The 21,454-nt window shown below is 45.8% G+C and overlaps 1 protein-coding gene across 5 annotated transcripts; it reads right to left on the bottom strand.

Moving 5' to 3' along the window:
• Positions 1-627: 627 nt before the first annotated feature.
• Positions 628-21,299, bottom strand: LHX9 (LIM homeobox 9). 5 transcript variants are annotated; one of them, XM_029061922.2, is made up of 6 exons: positions 21,142-21,299; positions 17,395-17,513; positions 15,328-15,530; positions 13,666-14,027; positions 5,733-5,935; positions 1,761-4,133 (listed from the first exon to the last, which is right to left on the bottom strand). In XM_029061922.2, the coding sequence occupies exons 2-6, from the start codon at positions 17,509-17,511 to the stop codon at positions 3,876-3,878; spliced, it is 1,143 nt and encodes a 380-aa protein (XP_028917755.1). In that variant the 5' UTR covers positions 17,512-17,513; positions 21,142-21,299; the 3' UTR covers positions 1,761-3,875. The 5 variants fall into 5 exon arrangements, with proteins under 5 accessions (XP_028917756.1, XP_028917755.1, XP_028917752.1 ...); XM_029061919.2 differs by lacking the exon at positions 21,142-21,299 and adding an exon at positions 17,801-18,076; XM_029061923.2 differs by lacking the exons at positions 1,761-4,133; positions 21,142-21,299 and adding an exon at positions 628-1,301 and having other exon boundaries at positions 17,395-17,794.
• Between the last annotated feature and the right edge of the window lie 155 nt (positions 21,300-21,454).

Genomic DNA, 21,454 nt, shown 5'->3' with positions numbered 1-21,454 from the left:
AAAATCTCATCTTAATGAAAAAAAATTCTGGAAAGTGTTTTATATGTTATCTTGTTTAATATACGCTTTAGATATACAGCTAAATAGGAATATTAAAAAATTCAGTTTGCAAGTGCTCTTTTTAACAATTAAAAAAAGACCTCATTGCTAAATCATTGTTTATCTTTACACTTTTTCTCTTTGTAAAAACCATATGTGAATTAGACTGTGAAAGATCGGATCCTCTCGTAGATCAGGATATTTCTGTATTTCAACAAATTCATTCATTGCATAGTGGGCATGTAAACTGATCAGGGATCCAAAAAGTTTACCCTAATATCCTAAAATGTCGGTGAAAAGTGTTTCCACATGGAGTTTGCATTGCTGAGATTTAAAGGGAAGGAGGGTTTGCTAATGTTCGTATTTCTTTTGTATTTTCCTTGATGTTGTAATACACATCAGTCGAATCGGATGCAAACATCATGAAAAGTTAAAAACCAAAGAAATCATTTTACCAAAATAAAGCACCGCTAGTTTTTCTGGGCAGAACCTGTCAAGAATGTATTATTCTGCCCAGTCAGAATGTGTCCAGAGATATTTAAAATTAATTTCATCGGTTAAGTGTGTATGTTTTCATAGAGTTAACTATTTTTGCATCAAATAAAATGTTTATTAATGAAAGCTATTTATTATACAAGAAACATCCAAGAGAAAAGTCATCATACAGAAATGTACACTATAGGTGACAGATGTAAAAGTGCATGCAGATTTTCTTTCTGGTTCTTTTTATAAATCAGAAACAATAGTACTAAAATTACGGAATTTTGATCCCTTGTTCTCAAATGAGTGATCATTTTTCTTTGAATTTACAAAAATGCCATTCAACAGATATGACTAATACACATTAGCAAGCAGGTGGAATGAATGTATCTGGATTTTATTTTACAAGTAGTTGTGCTTGACAAATGTGTCTTTTAAAGAATAACTTTCTTCAAATCAGGGCTTGGGTATATTACTGCCAGGTTGCTCTGGTTTATACACAGTTTATCTAAATTTGTTTTAAACCACACATTTTTTTTAAGCCTCCATTTGTGTTAGACACCATAAAGAACAGAAGTTTTGTTAACATTCAGGAAATGACATTTGAGTCTTTTTAAGTTTTTGGCTCAATAGATTTTTTAAATGTATGATTATCATAACCTAATATTGTCTTTGTCTTCACTGCAGTGGATTTCCGATCAAACTTTTCCCCTTCTTTTAATACTTTAGGGAATTTTCAAACGTCGGGATGTTTGGCTGTAATGCCCCAAGATTTGTTCTCCCTGAAAGAAATCATAGTGACAATTTATTAAACTACAGAGCAACCTGGCTTTTAGGGGTCTGCAATTTCTATTTGGTTTTACAAATATTCACTTGTGGCCCATATTCCTAACATTAAATATGAATCATATTTAGGTTATTTTTCATGCAATTACTTTAGCTGCTAATTATCTTTTTTTTTAGAATCATATGAGGGATTGCAGTAGCAAATCAGTGGGGCATTACTTTTTAGATCCATTAAAAAAAAAAGGATTTAAAACTTAATCCTAACTTGCATTACACCGCCTCATCGCAGGCATGTATACTGAACCTGTACCATAAGGTGGAGAGAAATTGTATTTTAAAATATTTATGAACTCCTCATTAGCATTTTTATCACCATTCAATCATAAATATTGGGAAGCAAAGAAACACACCAGTTCAGGGCGAACTTAAATAAAACTGATGGGAAAGAAAACTCCTTAGATTCAAAATGGTTTATTCACACAAATTTAATAGGATATATCACAATTGTTTGGTCCATAAATATTTAGGGGAAATAGTTTCTATACAATGCATTTATCAATAAACAAAGAAACATGGACAATTTTGCTAGACCACTTACTGTACTATAAACACGAAGCTCAATATATAAGAGAGTATTGAATTTATCAACTATATCTGAAAGAGTGCACAACTGCTTTCTATGACATGTTTTGTCCCCTCTAACAGGATACACCATAAAAAGAGTTTCAGAAATAAGAGGTAAAACAGTACAAAACTAGTGAGGTGTCAAAAGGGCTTAAAACAGTTAATTTAACAAACAACACATATATCCTGATTTTTCACAAACTTACTTCCAAGTTATAGTTTAAGGCACATAGAGGAACTGAGTTATAATTAGTCTACTTAATAAAGTAGATCTATAGTACCATAGATTGTTCTGTCAAAGAACAAAATTTATAAGCATCAGTATTTTTACCTGTAAAAGTGTATTATTAAGATCTCAGCCTTACCAAGGTTGTTTGGTCTGGTTAGTGGTAAATGCCCAAAATGCGAGAGAAATAGGAAAAGTCAAGATTTAAGCTCCATAGAAGATGATAACCATACTTGCTAAATATATAATGGCAATCACACCTTTCTTCTGTTACAGTGTTAACATCTCTTCCATCATCTTTTTTTTTTAAAAAATAAGCTACCTTTCTGTGCTAATTTTCTAAAAACCCTGAGCAAAAGTTACAATAATGCACTTTAATGTGGGCAGTGAACTGTCAATATGTAACTACACATTTATACAGCCAAAAGGACACCTTTAAAATATATTAAATAGCCACTCTGACCACCAGAAAGATTTATGGGGCCTAAAAAGTGGAGTATATGTGCAAAGTTATTCTTAACAATCCACTAAAAGCAAGACATATATCTTGACTGGTTTTTTTTTTCTGAGAAAATCCACAATCTAATCGGTATTTAACTACAACAGAAGCGTACAGATGAACATTCACCACTGCCCAGACCATTAAGATTTTATTTAAATTGTTTTAGGTTGCTATTGTAAACTAGGAAATGTATTCTGATCAGCATCCACGAGGCTTCTGAGTTTATCTACTTCAAGACTGTTGTCTTCAAATCCCCAATTTCATAAGAATGTTTTCCAACATAGGTGTTCTTTACACAAAGGTTTAAAAATAAAAGTAATGGTAATATTAAAAATAGCAATATTAAGCTTGTTCATATATGAACCAATGCCCGATACAAACTCATGGAACATCTGAAATAAATTCAGAGGAGCAAGGAAAAATTTTTACTCAACCAGACTTTCATACATCTTAATGAATCATATTTTGCTTATTTCCATTTTCCCTGAAAATAGGTCATTTTGAAGAGGATTACCTTTTAAACTTTCCTAGACTGCAGATTTTAATGGAATTCACATTGGGGGATGTAAAAATAATAAGCTGGGTTGGGTTCTATGCACCTGAAAGGAAAAATATCAACTTCAGAGTAGGTGTCCCTGGTTAAAGCAGAGACTTTGTATGTGTGAGGCAAGGGTCACTTTTTAATGCTTTTGCTTGATCGGATCCTTCATTCAGATTTTAGGGGTGCATATGAAAAATACTAACTTCTTATTTAATAAAAAATGATGATTTTTAAAACCTCATAAAATTGCAAGACATAAAATTATTATTCCGATACTTCATAAGTGTGATTAGCTGATGGGGGAACGTGATTCTTTGCCCATGACGGTAAAATTGTTGTTGTTTTTTGAGATTCTGGAAATAAGTAACATACAATCTTAAGAGGCACTTATTAGACTGATCCAAAAATTCCCCTTCAATTTCCTAATGAAAGACCTAATGAGAAAATTTAGAAGTCCAAATACATTTTCTAGACAAAATCATAGCTTTGACAAGACATTGCTGTAAACTCATCGGCCAAGTGGCTGCAGATGCTACACACCAAGCTGTTGGGTTTTTTTTTCCTTCTTTTTTCCCAAATATTTTGTGGGTTTCAAAAAAAGTCTTGTAAATAATAATAATAATGATTAGAATAATAATCAAAAAGAAGAAGAAGAATTAAAAAAAAAAATTCCAATGTTAGAAAAGGTTCGTTAAGGTAGTTTGTGAGGGGCTTCCGGATTCGTGGCTGTCCAAGTTAGAGGTCACGGATGTCACTACAGTGATAGTGGGATTGGTCAGGTCTGTTAAAGTGGTCGCAGTGCCCGGTGGAGTGAGAGCGCTGCTGTCTGCTGAAGGCGGTGCTGGAAGTGACGTGCCATCGGCTTTATCGACACCCCCATTCTCCTGCCGCAAAAGATTCCTTCTGAATTTGGCTCGTGCGTTTTGGAACCAAACCTGCAAACCAATCCCAGTTGATTTCTTTACCGATGTGTGTTGGATTGTTCTTTGCTTTGATGGATGTGTCTCTTTTTTTAATTTTTTTGCTCTTTCTTTGCTGGTTTTTTGTATTTTAAAAAAACTAGCAAACCAAACCAAATAATTATTTATTCTATGCTTGATTTCGTGCAAAATCCCCTAATTAGGGCCCTGAGTCATGAGTTGAGAATGCATTTAAATTAAAGTTTGGATAATGGAAAAGCCACCCATCCCCTCAGCTTTCTGGAGAGAAGCAGCGTGGCTCAGTGGAAAGAGCACGGCTTAGGAGTCAGAGGTCAACAGCCCTGCCACCTGTCAGCTGTGTGACTTTGGGCAAATCGCTTGACTTCTCGGTGCCTCAGTTACCTCAACTGTAAAATGGGGATTAAGATTGTGAGCCCTACGTGGGACAACCTGATTCCCTTATATCTACCCCAGCGCTTAGAACAGTGCTCGGCACATAGTAAGCACTTAAATACCAACATCATTATTATTATTATCGATCTGTTCTTGCCCTTTGAACTTGGAGGACTATTTGCGGGATTTACTCTGGGGTAAATGGGTAGTAACTAAAGCTAAGCATCTCCTGTCATGATCTGTGCTCTGTCTTTCCCAAGAATAAAACATCCCTCACCCCCAGGTCACTGAATTAACAAGTACTGGGAAAAGGAGTGGAGGCTTGAGAAACAGCATGGTCAAGTAGAAGGAGCCCAGGCCAGAAGTCCAAAGACCTGGATTCAAATCCTTAATACAGTGCTCTGCACACAGTAAGCACTCAATAAATATGATCGAATGAATGAAATCCTGGCCCTGCCACTTGCCTGCTGTGTGACCTCGGGTAAATCACTTTATCTCTGTGACTCGGATTCCTCATCTGTGAAAATGGGGATAAGTTTTCTGTCCTCCCTCCACCCGCGACTGTGAACCCCCTGTGGGTCAGGGACTGTTTCTGATCCATTTACATTGTATCTACCACAGTGCTTGGCACGTACTAAGAGCTTCCCAAATGCCATTATTATTGATTATTCACTTTTGGAAGTGATTTGATATTCTGGTCTGACAGGCTGGGCGTTTACTGCATCTTCAATTGGCTTCTGGGACTCCCACACCAATAATACCTCTGCCCTGTCCGGAACCAAGAATGGGACAACCTGATCTGCCCAGATCTGTGTGCCATGGGTCAGGGGCTATCAAAGGCAATGCTGGCTATTTTCCAGAAACCTAAGGGCTAAGCCTAATTTGAATAAAATGGAGTAGAAGCACCCCATCACTCCCACCCCAACCCTACCTCTGAAACCTAATAAAAGAGGCACCCGCTCCAAGTCAAAAAGCAAGATGAGACGGCAGTTGCTACCTGTCCCCATATTTGCAGGGAGGACCTGAGCTGCCCTTTCGACCCCCTGAGCCGTTCTATGGGAGCCCTGCCACCTCATCCCACAGACACCCACTAGGGATACAACTAAGGAGAAACAGCACAGGAAATAGCCGAAATTGCTCAGGAGGGGAAGATATTGTGTTGACTGACAGTGGGGAGGAGGGGGTGGTTTGGTTCAGCCAAGGGAGTGACTTCTTTCTTACCTGCAGAACTCTCTTGGTCAGGCCTGTTTTCTGGGCAAGCTGCTTGAGGTCCTTGGCGTCCGGATTGTGATTGATAGCAAAGTAGGATTTCATGGTGCGGAGCTGGTGATGCTTGAAGGAGGTGCGCATGCGCTTGGTCTTCTGTGAGGGAGGGTAAGGCTGCTGGTCTCGGTCCAGGTGGTCTGCCTCATTTTCATTACAGCCTGCTCCAACGAGAATGAAACAACTGCTCAACAAGGGTAAGGTGGGGAGGCGGTAATTCCGAGAAGTAGAAGCCAAGGCTGTTAACTGGACCGTATCGTTTTACTGAATTGCAACTGATCCAGCTTTCCAGGAAGAGGAAGGGAAGGCCACCAAGTGAGCTGAGCGGCCCTAATTCCAGTTAGACTTCCCTGTCAGATAAATGGTTGGGCATTTTTTCTCAAGACCCACAGTCTTTCAACAAGCAGGATTTGGGCCTTGTTTAAGCCCCCATTTCCCCCTATCTGCCTTCTCCTCTGTATGGCCTATGCATTGGCTGTGTACCACTTGAGTAATAATGTTGGTATTTGTTAAGCGCTTACTATGTGCCGAGCACTGTTCTAAGCGCTGGGGTAGACATAGGGGAATCAGGTTGTCCCACGTGGGGCTCACAGTCTTAATCCCCATTTTACAGATGAGGGAACTGAGGGCACAGAGAAGTTAAGTGACTTGCCCACAGTCACACAGCCGACAAGTGGCAGAGCTGGGATTCGAACTCATGAGCCCTGACTCCAAAGCCCGTGCTCTTTCCACTGAGCCACGCTACTCATACTCATCCCAGCCCCACAACACTTATGTTCATACCCTTATACTCTACTACTACTAATAATAACAATAATAATGGTATTTGTTAAGCTCTTATTATATGCCAAGCACTGTACTAAGCGCTGGGGCGGATACAAGCAAATCGAGTTGGTCACAGTCCCTGTCCATGTGGGGATCACAGTCTCAATCCCCATTTTACAACTGAGGTAACTGAGGCCCAGAGAAGTGAAGTGACTTGCCCAAGGTCACACAGCTGGGATTAGAATCCATGACCTTCTGACTCTCAAGACCATGCTCTATCCACTGCATCCCTATCTGTGATTTATTTTTGATATCTGTCCCCTTGTAGACTGTAAGCTCTACAAGGATTGTGGACAGGGATCTTACTCATGGAACATCTGAAATAAATTCAGAAGAGCAAGGAAAAATTTTTACTCAATCAGACTTTCATACATATTAATGAATCATATCTTGCTTATTTCCATTTTCCCTGAAAATAGAGCATTTTGAAGAGAATTACCTTCTAAATTTTCCTAGACTGCAAATTTTAACGGAATTCACTTTGGGGGGTCGGGGGGGATGGACTTTCTGTATCATACTTTCCCAACCATTTAGTAGAGTGCTCTGCACACAGTAAGCACTTAATAAATATCAATGATTAATTGATTAATTGACTGATTGATGAGCAATCATCTCCCACTCACAGTAAGAGCAGCTTTTGGGCTCCTTCCCAGATTATTGAGAGAAATATCACAAAGCAATGTATTTGAAGCATTGGAAATCGAACTCACTAAAAGTGTAAAGCCGAGGAAAGGCTTTGGCCTTTAAAACGTTCTGAACCCTCCCAAACAAGAGAAAATATTCAAGAGGCTTTAGGAGATAGCTTCTTCATCATCATTTTCAGAAAGGGATAAATGGAGCTCTTTGCTTCTAATGGAATTAAATGCCACCATGCTTTCTGTGCTACTATATTCATAGGATTAAAAGTGGGATTCCAGTGGAGTAAAAGGAATTTCCTGGTTGGAGTCATTGCTGATAAATGTTCTGAGAATAGGGAGTCTGGTGCACCCTTGTCAGCTTTGTGTTGCAAGCACCCCTCCTAATTTCCTTCCAAACTACCTCCAGAGAACTTATCCAGGCCACAGCCCAGGGTTAAAGTCAATTAGGAGTTCTGGGATTTCATACACAGTACCTGCGCATGGAATCAGGGAAAAGAGAGTAGAAAAAGTATCCTCATTTGCCCAAGGAGAAAAGGGCAGCATAGAATCCTGTATTTTACTCTTCTTTTCACTGCTAAAGCCCTAAGCGACCATCCCTTCAGCCTGCAAGTGGATATCAACGACCGATGGACCCTGAAACCCAGAACTTCAATGTTAGTGTACAAAATTGCTGCAAAAAAAATGTTCTATACCATAAAGAACTACTCTTCCAAAGGGAATGAGAATGACACCAGAATTCGTGCTACAGCATCCATCAGTCTCTTTTAGGAGAGAAGAATAAGGAAATAAACTATAAAGCTTAATTCCCAAACTAAACCTACTTATACGTATACCACGTGACAACATTTTCAAAATACGTTGAAATCATCCTTAAATCATCCCTGAGTAGTTTAGGAAATGTGATTCAAAGTACCTTCATTAAAACTGACTCACTGTTTCTGTTCACTGAGATAACCATCGAATGCTACCCATGGAATGCTACCCATCAAATGCTACCATGGAATGAATCAAAAAATAATTATGGAAATGCCTATTCTCTGAGTGAAAGAGCAGTTCACAGTCCACAGAGATATCAAAGTAAACAAAAAGCTACTACCCCAAAAAATTATTTTTAAGCTAGAACAGGGTATGACAACCAAAAGCCTCTAAAACTTTGATGTAGAGAACCCCCTTACCGTCACCACCCCCAATAAAGGATGAGAGTAATTATTAAAAATCAAATAAACATGTAATGAAATCAAAATCAAATCTCTGCGATCAAATTCTATTATCCAACTCATCATAATCAGAAATCCCATTCTTTTTCTTGGGATAATGGAGAGGTTAGACTTTAGGAAAAGTTTCTTCAATCACTTCTAAACCATTTTTTTGAAAATATAGAAATTAATGAAATAGCATCTCATGACCAATCGTGCTTGTGTTGGGAAAATCAAAGCTCTAACTTCTTCAGATGCTAATGCAATCCACCTTCCATTTCAGAAATGCCACCCCTTGGGATTTCCATACTATTTTAACTTTAAGGTAAAGTGAATAGAATTTTCTAATTGAACAATTTCTAGGTAAAATCTTATTTTTGACTTAAGAAAGATTCTTTGAATTAAAATTCAGAATCTATTCAACCACGCTATCCTTTTTGTACTAAGTAATAGCTCAGTACAGTTGCCCTCAAGAATGGCAATTATTTACAACACAAATATGGATTTAAAATGTCTCTTCCAAATGAATACAGCATGGTTTGAGAATAAAATAATCACTCCATCGACATAGCCATATTTTAAACTGCTAGTGGACTAACAATGCATTTTAGGCCATTAAACAAAAACATATGGGGGTATTCATATAGAGGTTATTAGATTATCATTTATTTTCTGCAGTTTAAAACAGTTATTTAGCTTTCTGACTCGATTTATAATACAATGTCTTAAGGTAGAAATTTTTTCAAGCGAATAATCTGGTACCTTTTGGAGCAATTGGGTTCTCCCCAACCAACTTTGAAACCTGGAGGTCTTCACTCCCTACATTAAAACTGGGAATGGAATGACAAAGTCTCTAAAGCATTGGAACGCCAATCCCCACCCTTCAAGAACCAACCCGGGGATAAATGGTCGTTAAAAATACTCTAAATAAAGAGTACTTCGGTCCAACTTCCACCCACAAAAAAATGATCCACCGGCCGATACTAAACAAAAACTCCCAGCAGACACCACAAGAGGTCACTAGTGGCCACATCCATTTTACAATTGAAAAGTGCAGTGGAAATGTGCAAGGTAAGATTTAGAAATGGCAATTTAGGGAGGAAGAAAAACTTCCTGCTGGATTTAATGATATATAATCAAAATGGGTTCCGCCCAAATATGCATCCTCTTGTGAACGACTGAAAACTAACTCCACCACGACGTCCCATCACTGTTTTCTCTGATCTCCCCTCAGATTTTTATAGAAAGTCTTCTTTTAAATCCCAAGAGTCCCGTCTGATTTTGTGGGAAACAGGTTTAACTGAAATATGGGTACTCTGCTTTGGACACGTGTTTCTTTCATATGCCAAACCCTAAATCCGTATACCGACAACTTTGAAGCATCTATCTCCTCTAATTATCCACATCTCCGCGCATTATAGCCATAGTGTCGTTGTGGTTTATTCGTTTATAATAATAATAAAAATGATGTTGGTATTTGTTAAGCACTTACTATGTGCAGAGCACTGTTCTAAGCGCTGGGGGAGATACAGGGGAATCAAGTCATCCCACGTGAGGCTCACAGTTAATCCCCATTTTACAGATGAGGTAACTGAGGCACAGAGAAGTGAAGTGACTTGCCCACAGTCACACAGCTGACAAGTGGCAGAGCCGGGAGTCGAACTCGTGACCTCTGACTCTGAAGCCCAGGCTCTTTCCACTGAGCCACGCTGCTTCCCCTATCCTTTTGTGAAGGCTTTGCCATATACAATGAACTGTGAGTACTAATCTCAGATAGGTCTATAAATTTCATGGGACAAAGCTGCCCAAAACACACACACACTTACACAGACACACACTCACTCTTCTGCTTAGGAGATCCTGGGGAAAACAATCTTTGCCATCAGTGTGGTGTTGTTTCTTTCTTATCTACTCCTAGACGAGAGCTGATAGATTAGTAAATAGTTTACTGTAAATAATTCTACCTGGATTGGTGGGAATCAGTGTATTTCAGCTTTCACATTTATGTGTGCATATGCTTGCGTGCGTGTGCATACGTGTGCTGTGAATATCTATTTTTTTCCTCGAGGGTGTTTGTTTTTTTTTCAGGAGAAAGTTGACCTATCCTTAGAACACCAGAGAGTGACCTTACGGGATGCATGATGCTGTGTGGCTCGAAGGCATAAAATAAGAATGAAAGAAGCAGCAACGTAAATTAATTGAAATCTCTCTCTCTCTCTCTCTCTCTCTCACACACACACACACACACACACACACACACACACACACAAGCCTACTGGCCACCCCCAAACCTCCAAGCATAGCACTTCCTCAAGGTGTAGGGTTTCTTCCCCGGAAAGGATTCTCTGAGTTATGCAGGGAATGATGAGGTTTCCTGGTTCTCTGAGTTATCCAGGGAATGATGAGGGCCTTCTATGCTCACTGGTCAGGGAATCCTCTGTCCCTCCCATCCTCAAAGAACAATTCTTGGGCCTATTGTCCGGGCTCAAGCCCGGATGTGAATTGGTTCCGTTCAAGGCCCTGCCTCCACCCACGGCCCCTTACTGAGATGCTCCAAGGGCGGGGACGAACTGAAAAAGGCAGGACAGGGCCTGGCCAGACTGGCCAGAGCAGGGGGTACAGGGAGAAACTGAGACAGCGACATGGGGAAGAGCCGAGTAGGGGCAGGACCAGGACTGGGCTAGGAACAGAATAGGGACAGGGTCAGGGGCAAGGACCGGGGAGGAGCTGGGCAAGGACGGGGCCGAAATTGAGCCAGGAACAGAGTAGGGGGAGGACAGGGGCAGGAATTGGGCTAGGAACAGAGTAGGGACAGCAGCAAGGCCAAGGTCAGGGGCAGGGACTGGGCTAAGAACAGAGTAAGGACAGGGGCAAAGAATTGGGCTTAGGATAGAATCGGAACAGGGCTGGGGGGCAAGGAATAATGTGACAAGGAATTGGACTAGGGATAGAATCGGGATCGGGACAAGGGCAAGGACAGGAGCAAAAAATTGGGCTAGGAATGGAGCAGGGACAGGGTCGGGGGCGTGGCTTAGTGGAAAGAGCACAGGCTTGGGAATCAGAGGACCCGGGTTCTAATGCCGACTCTGCCACTTGTCTGCTGTGTGACCTTGGGAAAGCCGCTTAACTTCTCTGTGCCTCAGTAACCTCATCGGTAAAATGGGAATTAGGACGGAGAGCCCCACGTGGGATAACCCGGTGACCTTGTATCTACCCCAGAGCCTAGAACAGTGCTTGGCACATAGTAAGCGTTTAACAAATACGATAATAATAACAATAATTAATTGAGCTCAGGGGCAAGGACGGGAGAGGAGCAGAGATAGGGGATGAGGCAGGGATTGGGCTAGAGACAGGGACAGAACAGCGTGGAGAATCAGCGTAGTGTAGTGGCAAAAGCATGGGCTTGGGATGATAATAATAATAATTAATTGAGCTCAAGGACGAGGGAGGAGCAGGGATAGGGGAAAGGGGCAGGGATTGGGCTAGAGACAGGGACAGAACAGCGTGGAATCAACGTGGTTTAGTGGCAAAAGCATGGGCTTGAGAGTCAGAGGACGTGAGTTCTAATTCCGTCTCCTCCTCTTGTCTGCTGTGTGACCTCGGGCAAGCTGCTTAACTTTCCTGTGTCTCAGTTACCTCATCTGTAAAATGGGGAATAAGAGGGTGAGCCCCACGTGGGACAACCTGATTACCTTGTACCTATCACGGCGCTAAGAACAGTGCTTGGCACACAGTAAGCGCTTAACTAATACCATTATTATTATTATTGGAGCAGGTTAGGGACAAGGGCGGGATCAGGAACCCGGGGAGGAATCAGGGCAGGAACAGAGACAGAGATCCGGGGAAGAGCAGGGCGGGGGCCGGAGCAGAGAGAAGAAGGGGAAGCTCTGCCGGAGTTGGAGCCAAACAAGGGCCAGTGGGACGTGGATTAGGGCTGGCTCTGGAACCTCCTGGATTAGGATGAGATTTGGGAAAATGCCTCCAACGGTTCTCGCCCCCATTTTAGGATTCGGACTTCTTGTCTCCCCTTCCCTTGGGGGAGTCAGTCAAGCCCGAGAGAAGGTTGAGCCTTCCCTCCTGGAGGCCTAGGGGCGGCTGGACCGGTCCCCAGCCTGACTGGGAGTATTCTGGACTTTCGGGCCTGTTCCTCCCCTAGGGACTGAAATCGTGCCGCCCCTCCATCCCTCCGGACCACCCCAAACGGCCCGACCCTCTCCCCTGCCAGGGCCGGAGTGGCTGAGGGGTTCCAAGTGGGTCCGGCAAGGATTCAGGGGATTCCCCACTCCCCAGGGGCACTGAGAGGGCGACGCTTGGAGAGATGACTGCAGCCCTGCACAGCCTGTCAGGATTTGAACGAGGGTGCGGCCCCTGGACTGCCCTCGGCCGGGATGGGGGTAACGCCGAGGAGCGGGGTGCTGCTTTGCGGGGGGGGCGTGGGGGGAGGCGGGAGCGAGCAGGAACTGGACAGAGGAAAGCAGAAGTTGGGCTGTCGGGGGAGCAGGAGCTGGTCCTGGGAGAGCAGGAAAGAGGAAGGAGCTCCCAGAGGGAACAGGAGCTGGTTCTAGGAGAGCAGGAAAGAGGAAGGAGCTCCCTGGGAGAGCAGGAAAGAGGAAGGAGCTCCCAGAGGGAGCAGGAGCTGGCCCTGGGGGAGCAGAAAAGGGGAAGGAGCTCCCAGAGGGAGCAGAAAAAAGGGAAGGAGCTCCCAGAGGGAGCAGGAGCTGGCCCTGGGGGAGCAGGAAAGAGGAAGGAGCGCCCAGGGGGAGCAGGAACTGACCCTGGGGGAGCAGGAAAGAGGAAGGAGCGCCCAGGGGGAGCAGGAAAGAGGAAGGAGCGCCCAGGGGGAGCAGGAACTGACCCTGGGGGAACAGCAAAGAGAAAGGAGCTCCCTGGGAGAGCAGGAAAGAGGAAGGAGCTTTCTGGGAGAGCAGGAAAGAGGAAGGAGCTCCCAACGGGAACAGGACCTGGCCCTGGGAGAGCAGGAAAGAGGAAGAAGCGCCCAGGGGGAGCGGGACCTGGTCCTGGGAGAGCAGGAAAGAGGAAGGAGCTCGCAGAACTGGAGAAAGAGGACTGGGTCGCGAACGGGACCTGGATCGGAGGTGGGCAGCTGAAGTTGGACAGGGGCTGAGGTAGTCGCTGCCCGGGGACGGATTGGAAAAGGAAAGGTGAAGGGACTGGGACGAGGCGGGGAGTCGGGGAAGCGGTGGACGGACGGACGGACGGACGGACACCGACCTGAGCTGTAATTGACGATGTCCACCCCGAGGGCGGGGCTCTTCCTTTTCCGGGGTCGCCCCTTCTGCACCGTGCCAGGACCGGTGCCATTGAAGTAGGGCAGGGCCAGGCCTCCGCTCTTGGCCGCCAGCTCGGTGTAGCTCAACTGCGGGGGGTAGTCCCCTTGCAAGAGGGTCTCGAAGTGGGCCCGGCAGTAGACCAGGTTGTCCTTCATGCCGAAGTGGTCGCCGGTGGTCAGGGTCTTGGTGCAGGTGGTGCAGGTGAAGCAGCTCAAGTGATAGACGGACTCCCTGGCCCTCATGACCATCTCGGAGGCGGAAATCCCAAGGTGGCAGCGGGCACATCTCTGCACGGAGAACCTTCTGAAAGGAAACAGGGGCGGTGAGAGCGTCCGTTCGGGAGCCGGACAGCGGGATGCTGGACCCAGGGTTGGGAAGGGGGTGCGAGCTGGGAAAGGGGGTGGGGGAGGGCACCCAAGGGAAAGCCCAGGATATCACGACAAGTGGTCACACGTATCTGGGCCGGAGAGGTGAGGGAGACGCATCATCTGACTGACGGGAAGATTCCCTTTACTCTGAAATCCCGATTTTTATCCCGGGAATAACCTGCCTCCATAAACCTACTTGGGAAGGAGAGGGTGAGCGTGAGCGGACCGTGTTTGCGCGTCTGAAGGCGTGATCATAAAGGTTTAACCGAGACCCTATTCTTGAATAGTAACAAAGAGGGTCCGCATCCACATGTTTTGTTTTGGGGAGTTTTTTTTAAAATTTTATCGGAGTTGGGTCTGGCCGGCTACTTTTTATCGCTTCCCTCGTTTCGGCCGAGAAGTAAGAAGTCCGGGCATATGAGATCAGGACAGGGACAAATTCTGCAAGCTTAAAATGCAGTTTACTCACACTCACATACATGTATCTGTGTTATAGTGTGTGTTTTTGTGTGTGTGTGTGTGTGTGTGTGTAAATGGCAGTAGAAACGCCCGAGGATTCGGTTTCTTTCCTAAATAGGCTGGCAAATGCAAAACCTCGTTACTTTTCACTAAGTGACTTTGGTTTCTATAAAGGATTTAGCCCCTGGATGGTTTAAAGCGCCATTAAGACCAGTCTCCTGCCGTTTTTTTACAACATCTTTCCAAACCGGAAAACCCAATAAGGGGAGCCCATCAGCTTAGACATCAGTCCGGCTAATAGGCGTGCTCTTTTTCCCTCTTTTTGGGAAACGAAAACGAAATTCCTGTCCCCAACTAGAGAAGTAACTTTTGTAGAATTCTGCTTTCCCCCATCCCCTAGCCCCTAGGACAAATTGCCGGGGGACTGAAGTAGGTACGATGCGAATGTCCCGACCAGAAAAAAAAAAATGTGAACCAGAAAATCTCAACGTCGGGGACTTTCTGCACCACTTCTTTCATTGTATAGCAGAAATCTGCTCGGGAACTGAGGGGTATCGGTGAGAGACCTTTCCTCGGAAGGAAATAGCAGGGACGCTGGGCGTGGACTTGCGCCCGACCTGTGGGTAGGGATTGTCTCTCTTTATTACTGTATTGTACTGTCCAAGCGCTTAGTACAGTGCTCTGCACACGGTAAGCGCTCCATAAATACGATTGAATGAACGAATTAGCAGCCGGCCGCGTTGTCTCACTCAGGATAGGGCTGGGCGTCTGAGTACCTGTAATAATCCTCCTTGCAGTAAATGCTACCATCCTTGGCAAAGCAGGTGAGCTCTGACTCCAAAGCCAGTTTACATTCACAGCATTTAAGACACCTGAGGTGCCATTGTTTGTCAACAGCCAGCAGGTAATATCTGTCTGAGATCTTCCCTCCACAACCAGCGCACAAAGCAGGCTTTTCGGGACTCGAAGGGGGCAAGCTCTGTGAAACAAAGACACGAGAGAGGAGGTGAGTAGGAAATAACGCAGGCAGGCCACCAGCCGAGCCTTATCCGCCGCACCAAGGAGCGGGTGGGCTCATCCAGAGAGAAAGCGAAACGCCGGGAAGGATCAGCTCATCAATCAATCGATCAGTCAATCGCGTTTATTGAGCGCTTATCGTGTGCAGAGCGCCGAAGCTTGTGCATTTTAAAGGGAAGCCATCCCGTAGTCTCGGCGTCTAGTCCACCAGGCTACCTTTCTGTCCCTGAACCTGACAAACGATTGAACGGACTCTCGCATATCCCAAGCCAGAGTTAGGCCTCACAGAAAAAAAAAATAGTAGGAATGTATTAGCTAAGGTCTGGAGAGAGCTACAGAATTACGATAATTGCGTGGTATGTTGGTAAATGGCGCTTTTCGGCGTAGGCAAAAAAAGAAGAAAAAAACGCGTGGAAAGTTGTAGTAATGCCTAGGCACGATGGGGTGGATATGAGGCATTCGAAGCCTTAATAAGCGGCAATCAAACGCTGATTTTAAACGATCTTGAACAGTTGTTTCCAAACGCAAACAGAATCTGACCAATCAAAGCAAATGACAGAAGAAAAAAAATTGTATGCAGTTCTTCTACACGTGCTCGAGGATTTGTAGCATCATTTGTGGTTTAAAATTGGGCTTATCCTGAGACCCCCCCATAACACGTTATAAAATGTGCAGTTCATGCATTATAAGTGTACGCGTGTTTCCCTTCTCTTTATTTTCCCAGGAATTTTGATATCATAGGTATCTATCTCGGTTAAAAATCAAAGTTTTTCAACCTTCTCGTGAACGGTCCCACCTGAGTATCCTCAAGGATTCTCCCTGAGAGTCAGTCGTGGGCAGGATAGACTCGAAATATTAGCGTTTTCTAAACACAAAGTCTACTGAAGTTCGCTTTAAAAGCAGAGCGACCCAAAAAGCCATCTGTTCGATCGTTTCAATAGGGCAAAAAACGGGTTGCATTTTTTTTTCCTTTTTCCGGAAGTCTTAAAAACAAGTTTTTGTCTCTGCCCCCAAGCACGGGGCACTCGGCCCAGTAGGACACACAACCACACCCGTCCATTTATCAAAACAGCATAAAAATGCTTAGACTTTTTTCGGTCGTTTTATTTCCCTGTCATTCCCGGTTCCCTGTCATTTCCCTGTTGGTGATCCGCTGAAAACGCTCAAATGGAAAACCAAAAAAAAAATGAAGACTCTTTCTCGCTTGAAATTTTTTCTGCAGATATTCCTAATTTCCCTCTCAAAGGAAAAAAATCGTTGAATTACTCATCGACCCTCCAGTTTGGGGAGAACGAGGGGCGCCCTCCCCGTTTTACCAAAAATTTCAAGTCTTTGTTACCTTTTCAGAACAACACTGTTCCCCGACTTGGTCTGGGCAAAGGATCCCCACCGGTCTTTGCCCCCCCCCCCCCCCCCTCCCCAAGTCTCCCGGCCTGGGCCGGTGGCCTTGTAGAGCTTCAAAGGAACCCCAGGCCGCGTTCCCAATCAGGAGCCCGAATCCTTGGGCTGCTTCCCGGGAAGAGCAGCGGGAAAGGAAGGAAGCTCCCCACATCCGATTGGGCTCAATCCCTCTTCCCCGGTTGACTGGGCGAGGATACCAAGAGACGGATAGATTTCTGGATAAGAGTCAGAAACTTGAAGAATAATGATGGTATTTGTTAAGCGCTTACTATGTGCCAAGCGCTGTTCTGAGGACTGGGAGGGTGGAACATGAGCCAACCAGGCACACACACACGCGCAAACACACACACCCGCTATCCGATGCGGAAAGTTGGGTTGGAAAAAAGGAGGGAAGGGGGCGAGGGAAGCCCGCTGGGGTCGCTCACCGCTTCTCTGCCGTTCATCTGCCCTCCTTTGGCCAGGCGGGATTCCGTCTTGGATCTCCTCTCCATCTCCTCCATGATCCCTTGGATATGGCCTCCGGAGATCCCGTGGAAAAGCATGGCTGGGGGACGGAAAGGACAAGTATTTTCTTCTGCTTCCCGGCGGCGGCGGTGGCACCCCACTATTTCCATAGACAGCGCCCCGGGGCCTCGGCGCGCGTAAAGACAATGCTACCGCGGGGGTTGGAGAATTGGAGAGGAGGGGGGAGAGAGAAGGAGAAAGAGAGGAGGAAAAAGAGAGAGGACGGAGAGAGGGACAGAGAAGCGAAGCTCCTTGCAACGGCTCCGAGGAGATGTGCAGAAAACAAACAAACAAGAAAAAAAAAAATCACGAGAAGGAGAATCTTACTGCTCTGGAGAGATCAGGTTACTAATGGGAAACAACTGCAACGGAGGGGAGAAAAAAAAAACTGGTGCAGAAAGAAACTAGTTTTGAACACAAAGAAAGAAAAAGAAGTGGTATTTTCCGCAGTCCCTGGCTGCTTTAAAGTTCTCGGTGCCTGTAGGTTGGATTTGGGACTGCTGCTTGCCGGCGCGGTGTCCAATTTGTTAAGAGACTAAAGCCAGCCCATTTTTGATAATTTAGTAGGAGGAGTTCTCTCCCTTGAGCGGCCACTGATTTTTATTCAGACAACAAAGACCTGTCATACTCCTCTCAACCCCCTGGTGACGGGCAAGTGGTGACAAACATTACAGTGGGGGGAGGAGGACGGAGGGAATTTTATGTGTCCTCCTTCGCAAACACACACCTACACACACAAACACACCATCCCCAGAAACGTACAAACACCTATACACACGGATATATGCACACACAAAGATAGACGCGTGGAAACACATGCAGACACATATACACGGAGAGACATGCACAGATAGACACACACACACATACTTATAAGGACTATATCCAGGCAGGCACACACTCACACGCACTTACACACAAATACAAACAACACACACAGACTCGCACACACAGACCATTCTCATCAACGTACAAACGCATGTACGCACAGAGAGGTACGCTCACGCAGACGCATGGAAACGCATAGAGACATATGTACACATACAAATACATATACACAGACATACCCGGATAGACACACACTCCTAATTATAAGGAATATACCTAGGCATATACACATTCACACACACTTCCACACAAATGCAAACAGCACACACACACAAACACACACCAGCCTCAAAAACGTACACATATACACAGAGACATATGCTCACACAAAGACACATGCAAATACATATACACAGAGAGACATACGCAGTTAGACGCACACACACCCAAGGAACATATCCAGGCGGACAACCACTCGCACACACACGCTTACACACGAATACAAATAGCGCAAGAGTAGGCGCTTAACAAATACCGTCATTTTTATACCCACACACACTTCAAAGTGTTCCGAGCATTCGTCTTTTGAAGGGACCAAGCAACTATTTGTCCCCGGCTCGTGGGCTCGGGGCTGGAAAGGGGGTCTCCGCTTGGGGGCTGAGCACGACACCCCTTTTGAGCCCAAATAGCAGGGGTGGGGATGGGTTAGGCCCTCTGTGTGGAAGGCTCGCGATCTACTTGCCATCATCTTCCCTTCCACTGGCCTGGCTCCGGCCTGGAGAAAAACTAGCAAGACTGCAGAAAAACTACCAAACGGGCAGTGACTTGTCCGCTGTCCCTCCTGGCTCGGGGTTCCGAGGGGATCTTCATCCCCAATACTCTCTCCCACTTAACCCGGAGGCCGAGGCCTGGCTACTCGCCCTCTCCGGGTCCCTCGCCCCTTTGGCAGAGGGTCGTAAACTGCAGTCGCAGCCTCGGGGGACGAGTTAGAGCTCAGGCCTCCGGGGGAGCTTGCTACACGTGGGAATCCGACTGCCACCGATACCCCCACTTTGGCTTTTGTACTTCTCCGAGTCACTTCGGGGGGATTTGTCTCGACTTCGAAATTCAAGCTGGCTAGGTCGGTGTTTGGAGAGTCCCTGCCGCAACCTCTAGCCTCGCTCGTCCCGGCCTAGCCAGGGACCTCGCAGGAGAAGGGACGGACTCGCGTTACCTCTACCTAGCCTTTTAGGGCTGATTTTAGGCGCGGTGGCTTGAAAAACTGTTCTCGGCCAGTAAGGGTCCAGGACTCTGTATTACTTTCCCAGTGCTTCCTTGGTGTTATTTGTCGAAATGAAAGTTCTTGCCAGTGAGCTGCACATAGTAAGCGCTCAATAAATACGACTGATTGATTGATTGTTTGAGATGACAAAAACTATCCATCTCCCAACCACTCTCTGGCCCCACTCACACCCAATGCTCCTCTAAATAAGAGGTCGGGGTCGAAGCGACAAAATCGTATACTTGCACCTTGGAGCACATTCACATTCTCTCTCTCTCTCTCTTCTCTCTTCCTTTCCCTGTCTCTCCCGCTCCTTCTCCCCTTCTCTCCCCACTCTTCTTTTCCCTCCATCTCCCCCGTTGCTCTATTACCTTCCCTGTCTCTCCCCTTTTCTCTCTCCATCACCTCTCTCTTTCCCATCGATCTCCCTCCCTCTATCTCTTCCTCTCCCCCCTCTCTCTTTTTCCCTTTCCCTATCTCTCTTTCCCCTTTTCTCTCCCCCCTTCCTCTCTTTCCATCTCTCTCTCTCTCTCTATCCCTGTTCTCCCTCCCCTTCTCTTCCCCTCTTCTTCTCTCTCACTGTCTCGCTATCCCTTTCCCTGTCTCTCCTTATCTCCGTCTCTCTCTCCTTCCTCCCTTCCTCCCTTCCTCTCCTTCCTTTCACTGGAACAGCTGCTGACTGTTTCTCGACACCTCGGTCGGTCCTGTAGGATGATCCTGGCGGCGGAGCCCGCTCCCTCGGGCCCTGGGAGCTTCCTCACTAAACCAGCCCCAAATCGGTAAAGCAGGCGGCAGGGTCCGCCTGCCCAGAGCATCGCAGCCTCCTCCGCCGCCGGACCCGAGAGGGCCTTCCTGCTTTCTCTAGAGACGGAATGAACGTCCTTTGCAGGCTGGATGGGGCCTCAACTCTCCGAGTGCCGGCATCCAGCTCATAAAACACAATTCCATCCCGAAATGAAATCAATCAAGTGAAATAAGCTGGAGATTGTTTCCCCTTTCAGATGGCGCACTAGACGCTGGACAGCAGGGCTGCTATTTACTGTAAGTAATGGAATTAGCCCTTTGGATGGGATCCAATGAGCTCTAAAAGCAATAATGGTTACCAAACCCCGAGGATAGTCAGAGGGCAGCTCGGATGCCGGTTGTTTGAAAAGCAGATCCCTAGGCGGAGACGGATTTCCTTCCGAGGAGTCGTTGCCTAAACGGGGGGGGGGGGGGGGAAGAAGAGATAGGAAAAAGGGGGCTAGCCTCTCCTTAGAGAGAGTCCATTAGTACGATAAACAAGAGCCCTCAAATCGCCAAGCCGTTTATCTTACTTCGGCAGTGAACCCCTTTAAAAAGAGCAAATTGATCCGGTTTGGTTTGAAGGCAACCTTTCTTCCGAAAGACAAAATTCCGCGGTTCAGTTCAGAAGGAGGCGAATCCAGAAGCAAAAGCTTGAAGGAAAAAATAGGGGGAGTAAAAATGGTCTGTGTGTGTGTGTGTGTGTGTGTGTGTTCAAAGCCAAGTTTTAATAGGGTTTAGGGTGTTATCTAAACCGAGAGTGGCTTTTCATTACGTTACTTTCCTGACTCCAGACCTGGCCGATGTGGAGCCGGATCCGGATAGCTTTGGCTCCGGGATTTCCGCGGGAGACAGTGACAGCTCTTTCCCCGGTGCGGAGGATCTTGGCTGGTGCTGATGGGCTTAGCCGGGTGCTCCGGGGGGTCCGGAGAGGAAGCGTACCCCCAAAAGCCCCAGAAGGCTCCCACGAGGCCAGCGACCCTGCAGAAATTCGGGCTCGTTGGTTTTCGAGTAGGCAGTGAGTAGTTGGCTCTTTTGCCTCGGCCCAGTCGGCGTGGGCAGGCCCAAGCTCTTCGTGGCTCCTGCCTTCTCCTTGTCCGCTCCCTCCC

The sequence above is a fragment of the Ornithorhynchus anatinus genome, chromosome 4, assembly GCF_004115215.2.
Source record: "Ornithorhynchus anatinus isolate Pmale09 chromosome 4, mOrnAna1.pri.v4, whole genome shotgun sequence".
NCBI lineage: Eukaryota > Metazoa > Chordata > Mammalia > Monotremata > Ornithorhynchidae > Ornithorhynchus > Ornithorhynchus anatinus.
This window is presented reverse-complemented; position numbering and strand designations above follow the sequence as displayed.